The sequence below is a fragment of the Heteronotia binoei genome, chromosome 11 (assembly GCF_032191835.1).
Source record: "Heteronotia binoei isolate CCM8104 ecotype False Entrance Well chromosome 11, APGP_CSIRO_Hbin_v1, whole genome shotgun sequence".
Taxonomy (NCBI): domain Eukaryota; kingdom Metazoa; phylum Chordata; class Lepidosauria; order Squamata; family Gekkonidae; genus Heteronotia; species Heteronotia binoei.
In genome coordinates, this window is record NC_083233.1 from 77333241 (window position 1) to 77347512 (window position 14272).

The 14272-nt window shown below is 47.8% G+C and overlaps 1 protein-coding gene across 1 annotated transcript in view; it reads left to right on the plus strand.

The window, feature by feature from the left end:
• The window catches only part of ABCB9 (ATP binding cassette subfamily B member 9), a 53889-nt gene extending 40274 nt beyond the window's left edge, over positions 1-13615 (plus strand). Inside the window, exons 8-12 of the mRNA XM_060249851.1 lie at positions 2537-2725; positions 6725-6898; positions 9386-9545; positions 10204-10340; positions 11435-13615. Of these exons, the coding sequence (XP_060105834.1) occupies positions 2537-2725; positions 6725-6898; positions 9386-9545; positions 10204-10340; positions 11435-11824 (1050 nt within the window). The 3' untranslated portion in view covers positions 11825-13615. The remainder of the gene's footprint in view (positions 1-2536; positions 2726-6724; positions 6899-9385; positions 9546-10203; positions 10341-11434) is intronic.
• Positions 13616-14272: the final 657 nt, after the last annotated feature.

The window sequence follows — 14272 nt, forward strand, 5'->3', positions numbered from 1 at the left end:
GCAGTTCCGGCTGGTTAGGCATCAGGAGGTGTGGCCTAATATGCAAATGAGTCCCTATTGGATTTTTCTACAAAAGAAGCCCTGTGTGAAACAATGTTGATGTCGGGGGGGGGGTGGCCTAATATGCAAAAGAGTTCCTGCTGGGCCTTTTCTACCAGAAAAGCCCTGGGCAATGTTCACATCAACCAGACTTTTCTTGCTGTTATCCCTTTGAGATTTCCTTTTCTAAACCTGAAGGGTATTCAAGCAACATACAGTTAACTTGCGGAAACTTGATAACAGGAATAGTCTCAAAAAGCATGAAGGTTCTTTCTACCATATGTGGTGGACTTGTGAAAGAGCTAAAATATTTTGGCAGATGATTCAGCAAGAGATTTCTAAGATCTTGGGATATGAGTTTAATAAAGTTGCAGAGACTTTTTTGTTGGGATTACAAATGGAAAAATTTCCAAAAGAAGATAGAACTTTAATCTGGTACTTGCTCTCAGCTTGCTAGGACATTGTATGCGCAGTTGTGGAAGCAAGAAAAAATACCAGAGAAATGGGATTGGATTATAAAAGTTATGACATGGAGTGAAATGGACAAATTAACAAGAATATTAAGAGACTATGATTTGGAAGTTTTTAGGACAGAGTGGAAAAAGTTTAGAAGATATGTAGAAAAAGAGTGGAAAATAAAAGGACATTGGACAATTTTTGATAATGATTAAGTTTTATAAAGGAGAAGAATATAAATTTTTGTTTTAATAGTTAAGGGCTCCTTTAAATATTTGCTTTTTAGTAAATAACACTGGCGGGGTCAAGTAACGGGGGGAGGGGTGGGTAGAAAGTAATATATGGGGTAGATAAAAGAAGTTTTTAAAGATGTAAGATATAGATTTATTACCATATGTTACCAATAAAATTGTTTTAATAAAAAAAAAGAAATAGTCTCAAGTTTAGACAGGCTTTAAAGTAGGTTTAGGCAAATTCATGAGTTAGACGTCCACCAATGGATATAATTAATTGAAAGCATTTTTAGACCCCTTTCTTCCCAGGGAGGTCAAGGCAGCTTACAATATGGGTAAAATACATACAAAATAACATAAAGACCAAAATTTGAAGTCACAGATGGGAATGCTAGTAAACTTAATCAAATGGAGACCTAAATAAAACCATCTCCAACTGCCTCCTAATGGTCAAAAGTGAGGGGCGGGGCCAGGCACACCTCCCTGGGAAGGTTGCTCATAGTTCTGGGGGCTGCCACCCAAAAGGCCCTCTCTCTTGTACCCACCAAATGAGCTTCTTTGATTGGTGGGTATACAAGAGAGGGCCCTCCAAAATGGAGTCCTAAATAAAACCATCTCCCAACTGCCTCCTAAAGGTCAAATGCAGGGGTGGCCAAACTGTGGCCCGGGAGCCAATTGTGGGTCTTTCACACATATTGTGTGGCTCTTGAAGCCCCCACCATACTGTTGGGTCTCTTTAAATCCCTTCTCCAAGCCAAGCCAGTTGGCAGCTTGGAGAATGCATTTAAAGTTACTTTATTTTCTCCCTCCCTCTCTCCCTTTCTTCCTCCCTCAAACATCTGACGTTCATGTCTTGTGGCTCTCAAACATCCGATGTTTATTCCATGTGGTTCTTTAGGCAAGTTTGGCCACCCCTGGTCAAAAGTGAGGGGGGGCCGGGCAGTATACTTCCGGGTACCAGTTTGCTAGGGGGCAACAACAGGTTTTGGCTTACGTGCCATCGTTTATGGACTGTCCGGGAGTATTTTGTCTGCCACCATGGGAAGCTGAATGCTGGACTCTAGAAACCTTTGGTCTGATCCAGCAGGGCTTTTGCGTGTGTCGTGACTGCAGCTGCCTAACGTTTGCAAAGTATCTTTCAACAGAACTACATGTTTTTGGGATGGTGAAATTTGGCTGTGTTTATGAATATTTTGTCAAAGACTTTCACAGCCGGAGTCCATTGGCTGTTGTAGATTTTCCGGGCTGCGTGGCCGTGGTCTTGGCATTGTGAGACCGGACGTTTCACCAGCAACTGTGACTGGCATCCTCAGAAGTGTAACCCAGAAAACTGGAGTTCTCTCTGGGTCAAATAACCGGAGAGAATTCTAGATTTCTGGGTTACACCTCTGAGGACGCCAGTCACAGTTGTTGGTGAAACGTCCGGTCTCACAATTCCAAGACCACAGCCACACAGCCTAGAAAGTCTACAACAGTTTGCAGATGTTGTTGAAAAGCCCCGTGGCACAGATTGGTAAGCTGCAGTACTGCAGTCCAAGCTCTGCTCACGACCTGAGTTTGATCACGGTGGAAGCTGGGTTCAGGTAGCCGGCTCAAGGCTGACTCAGCCTTCCATCCTTCTGAGGTTAGTAAAATGAGTCCGCGGCTTGCTGGGGGGAAAGGGTAGATGACTGGGGAAGGCAATGGCAAACCACCCCGTAAAAAAGTCTGCCGAGAAAATGTCACGATGCGACGTCACCCCAAGAGTCGGAAACGACTGGAGCTTGCACAGAGAGATTTTAACATCCTCCCCTTCTTTGTTCCTAAAGTCCATCGGCTCTGTCTACAGCGGGCTGATGCAGGGAGTCGGCGCTGCAGAGAAAGTGTTCGAATTCATCGACCGTGAGCCAACCATGCTCAGTGATGGGACCTTAGCTCCCAGCCAGCTGGAAGGCAGAGTGGAGTTCAAGAACGTCACCTTCGCTTACCGTACCCGACCGTCAACCCAGGTCCTGCAGGTGAGCTCATTAAGAACATCAGAGAAGCCATGTTGGATCAGGCCAATGGCCCCTCCAGTCCAACACTCTGTGTCACATAAGAACATAAGAGAAGCCATGCTGGATCAGGCCAATGGCCCATCCAGTCCAACACTCTGTGTCACATAAGAACATAAGAGAAGCCCTGTTGGATCAGGCCAATGGCCCATCCAGTCCAACATTCTGTGTCACATAAGAACATAAGAGAAGCCATGCTGGATCAGGCCAATGGCCCATCCAGTCCAACACTCTGTGTCACATAAGAACATAAGAGAAGCCCTGTTGGATCAGGCCAATGGCCCATCCAGTCTAACACTCTGTGTCACATAAGAACATAAGAGAAGCCATGCTGGATCAGGCCAATGGCCCATCCAGTCCAACACTCTGTGTCACATAAGAACATAAGAGAAGCCCTGTTGGATCAGGCCAATGGCCCATCCAGTCCAACATTCTGTGTCACATAAGAACATAAGAGAAGCCCTGTTGGATCAGGCCAGTGGCCCTTCCAGTCCAACACTCTGTGTCACAAAAGAACATAAGAGAAGCCATGTTGGATCAGGTCAATGGCCCATCCAGTCCAACACTCTGTGTCACATAAGAGAAGCTGTGCTGGATCAGGCCAATGGCCCATCCAGTCCAACACTCTGTGTCACAAAAGAACATAAGAGAAGCCATGTTGGATCAGGCCAACGGCCCATCCTGTCCAACACTCCTTGTCACATAAGAACATAAGAGAAGCCATGTTGGATCAGGCCAATGGCCCATCCAGTCCAACTCTCTATGTCACATAAGAGAAGCCGTGTTGGATCAGGCCAATGGTCCATCCAGTCCAATTCTCTGTGTCACACAGTGGCCAAAACAAACAAACCAAGTGCCATCACGAGGTCCATCAGTGGGGCCAGGACACTAGAAGCCTTCACCCTGTTACCCCTCCCAAGCACCAAGAATACAGACCATCACCGCCCCAGACATAAGAACATATGAGAAGCCATGCTGGATCAAGCCAATGGCCCATCCAGTCCAACACTCTGTGTCACACAGTGGCCAAAATCCAGGTGCCATCAGGAGGTCCACTAGTGGAGCCAGGACACTAGAAGCCCTCCCACTGTTGCTCACCCCCCACAAGCACCCTGAAGACAGAGCATCACTTGCCCCAGACAGAGAGTTCCAATGATAAGCTGTGGCTAAGAACCCCTGATGGGACCTCTGCTCCATATGCTTACCCAATCCCCTCTTGAAGCTATCTATGCTTGTAGCTGCCACCATCTCCTGTGGCAGTGAATTCCACAAGTTAATCACCCTTTGGATAGAAAAGTACTTCCTTCATTCCAGCACATATGGAAGGATGGTTCAGAGAGGGTGAAATATTCAGGTTTCCGGGAGCTCAAGGTTCAGTGCTGCCACATTGCTTTAATCGTAGTGGCCTGAAAGCTTGGGATGCTCCCCTCGGCCCTGGTGTGGGACGCAGACCGATTGGGCTGTACCCCCTCTTTAAGACAAGGAGGCCATTGAAATTCAATCAGAGTTGCTCCTTCTCTCACAGTCTTCCGTTAAGCTGCACCAAATTCTTGTCCCAAACAACAGACCTTTCTTGTAGAGGCTTATAGATCACAGCGGGAAGTGGGAAAAGGACTTTCTAAGAACGTTAAGAACACTTTGAGCCAGTTTGGTGTAGTGGTTAAGTGCACAGGCTCTTATCTGGGAGAACCGGGTTTGATTCCCCACTCCTTCACTTGCACCTGCTAGAATGGCCTTGGGTCAGCCGTAGCTCCTGTAGGAGTTGTCCTTGAAAGGGCAGCTGCTGTAAGAGCTCTCTCAGCCCCACCTATCTCAGAGGGTGTCTGTTGTGTGCATGTGGGGGAAGGTAAAGGAGGTTGTGATTGCTCTGAGATGCTGAGATTCAGAGTATAGGGCAGGATATAAATCCAACATCATCTTCTTATTCTATAAGAGAAGCAATGTTGGATTAGACCAATGGCCCATCCAATCCAGCACTCTGTGTCACACAATGGCCAAAAAAACCCCAGGCGCCATCAGGAGGTCCATCAGTGGGGCCAGGGCACTAGAAACTCTCCCACTGTTACCCACCCCCAGCACCAAGAATACAGACATCACTGCCCCCGACAGAGAGTTCCATCAATACCCTGTGGCTAAGAGCCACTGATGGACCCCTGCTCCAGATGTTGATCCACTCCAATCACTGAGTTCCTCCTTGTTTGTGTACTCTCCACCCCCACCCCATCCCAGCAATGGCAAGGGCTGTAGGCAGATCACCCCATATAAGCACACAAGAGAAGCCACCATGTTGGATCAGGCCAATGGCCCATCCAGTCCAACAATATATATACACACTGTGGCTAATAGCCACTTATGGATCTCTGCTCCATATTTTTATCTAACCCCCTCTTGAAGCTGGCTATGCTTGTAGCCGCCGCCACCTCCTGTGGCAGTGAATTCCACATGTTAATCACCCTTTGGGTGAAGAAGTACCTCCTTTTATCCGTTCTAACCCAACTGCTCAGCAATTTCATTGAATGCCCACGAGTTCTTGTATTGTGAGAAAGGGAGAAAAGTACTTCTTTCTCTACTTTCTCCATCCCATGCATAATCTTGTAAACCTCTATCATGTCACCCCGCAGTTGATGTTTCTCCAAGCTAAAGAGCCCCAAGCGTTTTAACCTTTCTTCATAGGGAAAGTGTTCCAAACCTGTAATCAGTCTAGTTGCCCTTTTCTGCACTTTTCCCAATGCTATAATATCCTTTTTGAGGTGTGGTGACCAGAATTGCACACAGTATTCCAAATGAGACCACACCATCGATTTATACAGGGGCATTATGATACTGGCTGATTTGTTTTCAGTTCTCTTCCTAATAATTCCCAGCATGGCGTTGGCCTGTGTCACACAGTAAATGATTTGCCCCAGTGGAGAATTGTCCCTCCAAAATAAAAGAGGCTTGTGCCTTTGTGGCAGCTTTCATTTCAGTTTGGTATAGTGGTTAAGTGTGCAGACTCTTATCTGGGAGAACCGGGTTTGATTCCCCACTCCTCCACTTGCACCTGCTGGAATGGCCTTGGGTCAGCCGTAGCTCTCGCAGAGCTGTCCTTGAAAGGGCAGCTTCTGTCAGAGCTCTCTCAGCCACACCACTTCACAGGGTGTCTGTTGTGGAGGAAGAAGACATAGGAGATTGTGAGCCGCACCGAGTCTCTGATTCAGAGAGAAGGGCGGGGTTTAAATCTGCAGTCTTCTTTTCTTAAATATATTTAATGCAACAAGAGAAACTTAGGATATATTTGGTGTGGGGGGGGGAGTTTTGAGGATGCCTGCCCACCCTGTTGAGTCAAGGCAGCTACTGGTGGTGAAAAGTGCCTCAAGTCTCGGCCAATTTATGGCATCTCCAAGGGATTTTCAAGGCAAAAGACGAACAGAGGTGGTTTCCCATCGCCTACCTCAGGGGTGGCCAACGGTAGCTCTCCAGCTGTTTTTTTGCCTACAACTCCCATCAGCCCCAGCCATCAGCCATGCTGGCTGGGGCTGATGGGAGTTGTAGGCAAAAAACAGCTGGAGAGCTACCGTTGGCCACCCCTGGCCTACCTGCATGTAGCAACCTGGGATTTTCTCGGGGGCCTCCCCTCCAGGTGCTGACCAGGACTGACCTTGCCTAGACTTCTGAGATCTGATGAGATCAGGCTAGCCTGGGCCGTCTAGGGCAGGGCAGAACCCCCCAAACCAGGGCTTTTTTTTGTAGCAGGAAGTCCTTTGCATATTAGGCCACACCTCCCTGATGTAGCCAATCCTCCAAGAGCTTACAGGGCTCCTCCAAGAGCTTACAGGGCCTTCCATAAGCTGCAGGAGGATTGGCTACAACAGGGGTATGTGGCCTAATATGCAAAGGAGTTCCTGCTACCAAAAAAAGCCCCTGCCTAAAACATACCCTTTCTCTCTTTTTTTGGACATTCAGAAGTTATCTTTTATTTCGCAGAATGTCTCTTTCACTCTCTACCCCGGGAAAGTGACTGCGCTGGTGGGCCCGTCTGGCAGCGGGAAGAGTTCGTGCGTCAACATCCTCGAGAACTTCTACCCACTTCAAGACGGACAGGTTCTGCTGGACGGGCAGCCCATTCACATGTACGAGCACAAGTACCTGCACTCCGCGGTACGGGTCATCGATAATCCCATCCTAGCCCATCCTGCCGGTCTCACAGTACTGGAGACGCTCCAAATGTAGTGTTAGAACTGCAGAATTCCAGTTCTTTGGGGATCTTCGCTGCTTTTAGAGAGCAGAAAAACAGGTTTCCAGTACTTGTGACTGCCAAGATAAGCTTGAGGGCATAGAGGATCCTTCAGGCGGCTCAATTAAGATTTTCAAGGGTTCCTGGGTTCTGCAGATCTCCTTTCCCTTCTTTGCCTCTAGCAAAACATTGTGCTGGGTTTTGGGGTTCGTGTAATTGGAACAGGTCACAGAGCAGAATATGTATTAAAAGCACAAACTTATTTAATTTATTTCCTTACAAAATTTGAAAGGGCAGCTACTGTGAGAGCCCTCTCAGCCCCACTCACCTCACATGGTGTCTGTTGTGGGGGGAGAAGATATAGGAGATTGTGAGCCGCTCTGAGTCTCTAATTCAGAGAGAAGGGCGGGGTATAAATCTGCAGTCGTCTTCTTCTTCTGTTGTGTGGCGAGAAGATATAGGAGATTGTAAGCCGCTCTGAGTCTCTGATTCAGAGAGAAGGGCAGGGTATAAATCCGCAATTCTTCTTCTTCTCCTCCTTCTTCTTCTTCTTCTTCTTCTTCTTCTTCTTCTTCTTCTTCTTCTTCTTCTTCTTCTTCTTCTTCTTCTTCTTCTTCTTCTTCTTCTTCTTCTTCTTCTTCTTCTTCTTCTTCTTCTTCTTCTTCTTCTTCTTCTTCTTCTTCTTCTTCTTCTTCTTCTTCTTCTTCTTCTTCTTCTTCTTCGCTTTGGGGCTGGAGATTACAGGACAGGCCGTGGCATAATCTTCAGTTCAAGAATCTCAGGGAAAGCCCTTTTTATGCCTGCAACCCCAGAGAGCCACTACCCATCTGAGGAAGCAGTACTGAACGATATGTGTTTCTGGTTGAACTTGGGAACGTCATATGTTGATACAAGGCTTTTTTTTTTAGCAGAAACGCACAGGAACGCAGTTCCGTCTGGCTTGGTGTCAGGGGTGTGTGGCCTAATATGCAAATTAGTTCTTGCCGGACTTTTTATACAAAAGTCCTGCCCGAAACAATGGTGATGTCAGGGGGTGTGTGGCCTAATATGCAAATGAGTTCCTGCTGGGCTTTTTCTACAACAAAAGCCCTGCATTGATATATTTTCAGGGTTGAATAGATGGTGGGGTCTGTCTGAGACCTCAGAGACGTGCTGTCAGTCAGAGCAGGCGATAAAGAACCGACGGTGTAAGGCAGCCTTGCCTCCGAATGCTTTGACTTGGCTTGACTCTTTGATCGATTTGTTTGTTCTCAAGGCCAAGTTTCTAGCCTCAAATTGCTGCCCAGAGACTTTTGAAATGCCTGCTAAAATCTGAGAAACCAGAGGTGAAACGGATCAGCTTTCTAAGGCTTTGGTAGTTTAGCGCCGTAGATAATTCCTTCTGGGTTTGTGCATGATGGGGTGACTATGTGAAGTCAGGCAGACTTTAGATTTGATCCATGGAACCTCCGTGGCACCTTTTCCAGTTTGGTGTAGTGGTGAAGAGCCAGTTTGAGGTAGTGATGTAGTTTGGTGAAGTGCACGGATTCGTATCTCGTCCTTGAAAGGGCAGCTGCTGTGAGAGCCCTCTCAGCCCCACCCACCTCCCAGGGTGTCATAGTTTGGTGAAGTGCACGGATTCTTAGCCCCACCCACTCTCCCAGGGTGTCATAGTTTGGTGAAGTGCACGGATTCTTAGCCCCACCCACTCTCCCAGGGTGTCATAGTTTGGTGAAGTGCACGGATTCTTAGCCCCACCCACTCTCCCAGGGTGTCGTAGTTTGGTGAAGTGCACAGTGGATCCCCCCACCCACCTCCCAGGGTGATGTAGTTTGGTGAAGTGCATGGATTCTTATCTTGGAGAACTGGGTTTGATTCCCTGCTGGAACGGCCTTGGGTTAGCCATAGCTCTCGAAGTTGTTGTCCTTGAGAGGGCAGCTGCTGTGAGAGCCCTCTCAGCCCCACCCACCTCCCAGGGTGTCGTAGTTTGGTGAAGTGCACGGTGGATCCCCCCCACCCACCTCCCAGGGTGATGTAGTTTGGTGAAGTGCACGGATTCGTATCTCGGAGAACCGGGTTTGATCCCCCACTCCTCCGCTTGCACCTGCTGGAACGGCCTTGGGTTAGCCATAGCTCTCGAAGTTGTTGTCCTTGAAAGGGCAGCTGCTGTGAGAGCCCTCTCAGCCCCAACCACCTCCCAGGGTGTCTGTCGTGGGTGGGGGGAGGATAAAGGAGATAGTAAGCCGCTCTGAGTCTCTGATTCAGAGAGAAGGGCGGGGTATAAATCTGCAGTCTTCTTCTTCTTTCTCTGTCTGCTGGATTTCAAGCAGGGCTTTTTTTAGTAGCTATCTGAGTGGAAACAACGGATGCCTCTTTGGGCCATTGTCGTTAATCATTACATTACAACTGTTTGGTGGTTTCTCTCTCTGTAGATCTCCTTGGTGAGCCAAGAGCCAGTGCTGTTTGCCCGCTCCATTGCAGAAAACATCTCCTACGGCTTGGTGTCTGTCCCTTATGAGTCGGTTGTTCAGGCCGCCCAGAAGGCCAATGCCCACGTATTTATCACGGAACTTCAAGATGGCTACCAAACAGGTACTGAATAGCCTGCTTGGGGTGGCCAACGGTAGCTCTCTAGATTTTTTTTTTGCCTACAACTCCCATCAGCCCCAGCCGGCATGGCCAATGTCTGAGGCTGATGGGAGTTGTAGGCAAAAAAAAAATCTGGAGAGCTACTGTTGGCCACCCCTGCTCTAGAGGCATCCACTACTACTTCTTATTCTTTTCCTCCTCCTCCTTCTTCTCCTTCTTCCTCCTCCTCTTCTTCTTCTATTGTGATCCACATATCACTGGTTAAAAAAGGCCTCAGCTGAAGCTTAGAGAAAGTAGCTCACCTGATAGCTAGATTTGAATCCAGGAGCACTTTAGAGAACGATTTTCGGGATACCCTTTGTCAGATAGTTTCAGAGAGTAGCCATGTTGGCCTGCTGTGGAGCAGCTAGATTCGAGCCCAGCAGAGATCAGCAAGACCGGTCCTGTAGAAACCAACACAATTTTCAGGGTGCGAGTCTTTAAGACGGAGATCGTGTTAGTCTCTACTGGACTCGGATCTACCTGTTCCGCTGCAGACCAATCCCAGCTCCCCTCTGAAACTATCTTCATTTTAAACCGGGGAGATCCCAGCTCACAGCTCAGCTACCGCACAAAACTGGAGTTGTTGAGATGTCTTCTTTCCCTTGCTTTCGTTTAACAGAAGCCGGTGAAAAAGGAGCCCAGCTTTCCGGTGGCCAGAAACAGAGAGTGGCTATTGCAAGAGCATTGATCCGAAACCCACCGATCCTTATCCTGGACGAAGCCACAAGTGCCCTGGATGCAGAGAGCGAGCACGCGGTGAGGAGGGGTGCAGGTGGTGTGTTTGGGGGGCGGGGTTGGGATGCTGGTGATACAGTTAACAAGGAATTGCCTTGCGCTGAGACAGAACGTGGGTGTAGGTAGCACAGAACCTTCAAGACCAGCGGTCCCCAACAGTGTTCCTTTTAAGCTCAGTTAGTGTGAGCTAGCTCACATTTTTTTTTACATCTTTTTGTCTTAGCTCAGGACGGATGGCCCCGGAGCAAACAAATTTATGCAGGAGCTCACAACTTTAATGCTAGCAGCTCACAACGTAGAATTTTTTGCTCGCAAGACTCCACAGCGTAAAGCAGGGGTGTCAAACAATGCGGCCCAGGGGCAGAATCAGGCCCCTGGAGGGCTCCTATCAGGCCCTGTCTGTTGTCTGCTTCCTTCACCCTCTCTCTTGCTTCTTTCTGCATCACAACTTGCTTTCCAAGGCTTGCTCAATCACACAGAGCTACAGAGCCAAGCCTTTATTTTCTCCATTGGCTGAGGCATCTCCCTTGGGGAGGAAGGGGGGAGCAGAGCTTGCTTTGCCAGGCTCTCTCAATCGCACAGCAGAGCTACTGAGCCAAGCCTCTCTTCCTTCTATTGGCTGAGGCTCCTTCCCCTCCTGGTCCCCTGGGGAAGGAAGGAAAGAGCCAGAGCTTCCTTTGCCCAGTTCCCTGGATCCCATGGGAGAGATACAAAGAAAGCACCTTTAAGACCTATGAATGTTAATGTTTAGAGCATGTTTTGTTTTAAGATTTAAAAAAAAATTAATTTTGTTTGTGTCCTTTGTAAAGTTTATATCTCTGCTACCTGGCGTCACATGACACCCATGGCCCGGCCCGACAAGGTCTCATTTATGTCAAATCTGGCCTTTGACATAAGGTCTGAGTTTGACACCCCCCTGGCTTAGAGGGAGCACTGCTGGCTGCTTACAAACCTGGTTTAATACGCTGATTTTGTTAACTATACTGTTACCTCTTTCGGGCTTCCGGGGTGGGTCTGGCTGGAAAAGTGAACGGGGAAAAAAATTAACACTGTAATGTTTGCTTGTTGGCTTTGAGTTGTTGTTGTTTTTTTTTTAACTCTCTTCCTCTTAATAGATTCAGCAGGCTATTTATGGAGATGTCCAAAACCACACGGTGCTGGTCATAGCCCACAGACTGAGCACTGTGGAGAAGGCACACTGCATCATTGTCCTCGACAAGGGCCGTGTGGTACAGCAAGGGACGCACAAGCAGCTCATGGAAGAAGGGGGCCTTTATCACAAGCTGGTGCAGAGGCAGATCCTGGGCCACGAAACCGGCGTGGAGGACAGCTCTCAGCTGGACGGCGGCTTGGTAGACATCCGGAGGCATTCTCCGGCAGACATCCAGAGGCATTCTCCGGTAGACATCCGGAGGCATTCTCCGGCAGACATCCGGAGGCATTCTCCGGCAGACATCCGGAGAGATTCTCCAAAGATCGGACGGGTGGAGGAGTTACGGATTTAATGTCCCAACTCTGTCACGCTGTTAATAGAATATAGAGGTTAAAAACACTCAGGAGTTTGGTTAGAATCCCACTGGAAGCGGAATCCTCTTTAACCACAGGGTCTCCGGAGATTCTCTGTGCGACAAGTTCTGTTTACAAGTCTTAAACTCTCAGTTTCCTTGGGCCCATGGCTCCAGGCAGGCGTAGCCCCGCTGACCAGAAAGAGGACCAGCGGGTCAGCCATTCCCAGAGCAATCCATGAGTTCTCTTCTCTTACTAACACGCATGCAAAACTTGCTGTTATTTATAAACAGGTGTGTTATTTTAGGCACACGCATCACACGGAAAGGGTGATAAACCTTTTTGACAGATCGCGCGGGCTCTTAAGAAAGTACCAGTGCTGATCCAGGGCCTAAGCTGGTAGTTGCTAGGTGAGATCACGCTAGCGCCTGTAGACACCCTTTCTACTTCTGTTGAATGTTCAGTGGCACCTCAAGTACTTTCGAAATATACTTTTTGCCTGGCTCTTGACACGTCCAAAACGTTGACAGCCCAAGACCCAGATTTCCCTTCCCCGCCCCCAAACTGGTGGGTACATCTAGCTTAGAGTACACAACTTTGTGTGGTGCGGTACTCCCAGAGAGGATACATGTTCCTTGCAGAACAAAATAGAAGCCTTGAAGGAGTTTTTGGACTGCGCATCCAGAGCCACTACGCCTTTCTGAAAAAAACTTATGCTCTGTCACCCAATAGATGCAGAACCGCCATTATTAAAATGGGGCTTGAAGGGGGCGGGGCAAAGGCCTGATAGATTTCCTCCCTGGCTTGCAGCAGTTACTTTGACAGTAAGAAACCCTGAGGCAGATATCTGCAAAGCATCTTTTTTTGGGGGGGGGGGTGGTGGATTTTAGCACTCTCTTAAAAAGAGAAGCAGCTTTTAATTGCGACTTGAACACTTAAAAGCAGGTCTGTAACATTTAATTGCTTCTCATTGGTGGGTGAATAGGGCACCTTCACAGCCAGTGAGGAAATCCTAGTTTCAAAATTTTGTTTCCAGAGGTGGTACGGGATTCTCTTCTCGAATGCCTAAAATCCAGATGTCAGCTGTTAGCAATTGAGGTAGGAACATCTCGTACACAAACTCTGCTTAAATAAGTTAGCATAAAAGCATTTTTTTACCCCCAACTCCCTTTTTCTTTCAGTGAGGTTTGCTTGACCATCTGTCACGGTATAGACTAGCTACTAATTCCAGATCACTTGCTTTTATGTGACAATCAGGCCTCCGTTGCCAGAATTTGCTCTCTTTGGTTGGTTCGTTGTTCGTCGTGTTGTAGCAAAAGCGGTGAGAGAATGGACCCAGAATCAGATTCAGGTTCGATTTTGTGCCACCTAATGGGAACCAGTCGTCTTCTCGTCTCAGAAATGAGTGGGGGAAGCCATAAATATGCTTTAAAAACAAGCAAACACATAAATATAGCCATAAATATGCTTTAAAAACAAGAGACACTGGACTCTAGACTATGGATTGAAAACTGAGCTGCTTTTTTTTTTTTTTTTAAATAACTGGTGTTTGTTCTCATCTTTCAAGTTGCACTTGGTTTTAAAATGACCTCAAGCACTTTAGCACCTAATTACTTTCTTGGTATTTTTGACGCTGCTGTGTTTTTGGGCAGCTTTGGTTGTTTGCAATCTTTAAAAGAAACGCGCACACACACACACTATATATATATATGTATGTATGTATATATAAAATTTGGTTTAGTGATATTTTATGAACTCTTTACGGAATAAAAAACTACCTCTGCCACTCAGTTTTCATATTGGGAGTCTGAGGGTGTTTTTCGTGTTGTGTGTGTGTCTGTTTTGTATTTGTCTGTGTGGGTGTGTGACTGCACCTGGAAATCATGGCAACCTGTGGTGACTGACCCCTACTGGGGGCCTGGAGGATATGCAGGGAGGTGGCTGAATAAAGCCTGCCCCTGCCTCCTGACTCTGGTATTCCAAAGAGGTCTCCCATCCAAGTACTTGCTGGAGTTGGCCCTGCTTAGCTGCTGCGATCTGACGAGATCAGACTTGCCTGGGCTATCTAGGTCAGGGTGGAGTCTGAAGGTGTTCTGATGTCTTTTAGCCCTGACCTGGATTGCCCAAGCTAGCTCAATCTTGGTTCATTCTTGGAAGGGCATCTCTACACCGAGGCAGAAGAAGATGATGATATTGCAAGGGTGGCCAACGGTAGCTCTCCAGAGGTTTTTTGCCTACAACTCCCATCAGCCCCAGCCAGCATGGCTGTTGGCTGGGGCTGATGGGAGTTGTAGGCAAACACATCTGGAGAGCTACCGTTGGCCACCCCTGTGATATTGGATTTATACTCTGCCCTTCACTCTGAATCTCAGAGCAGCTTACAATCTCCTTTACTGTCCTCCCCCACAACAGACACTCTGTGAGGAGGGTGGGGCTGAGAGGTAGGT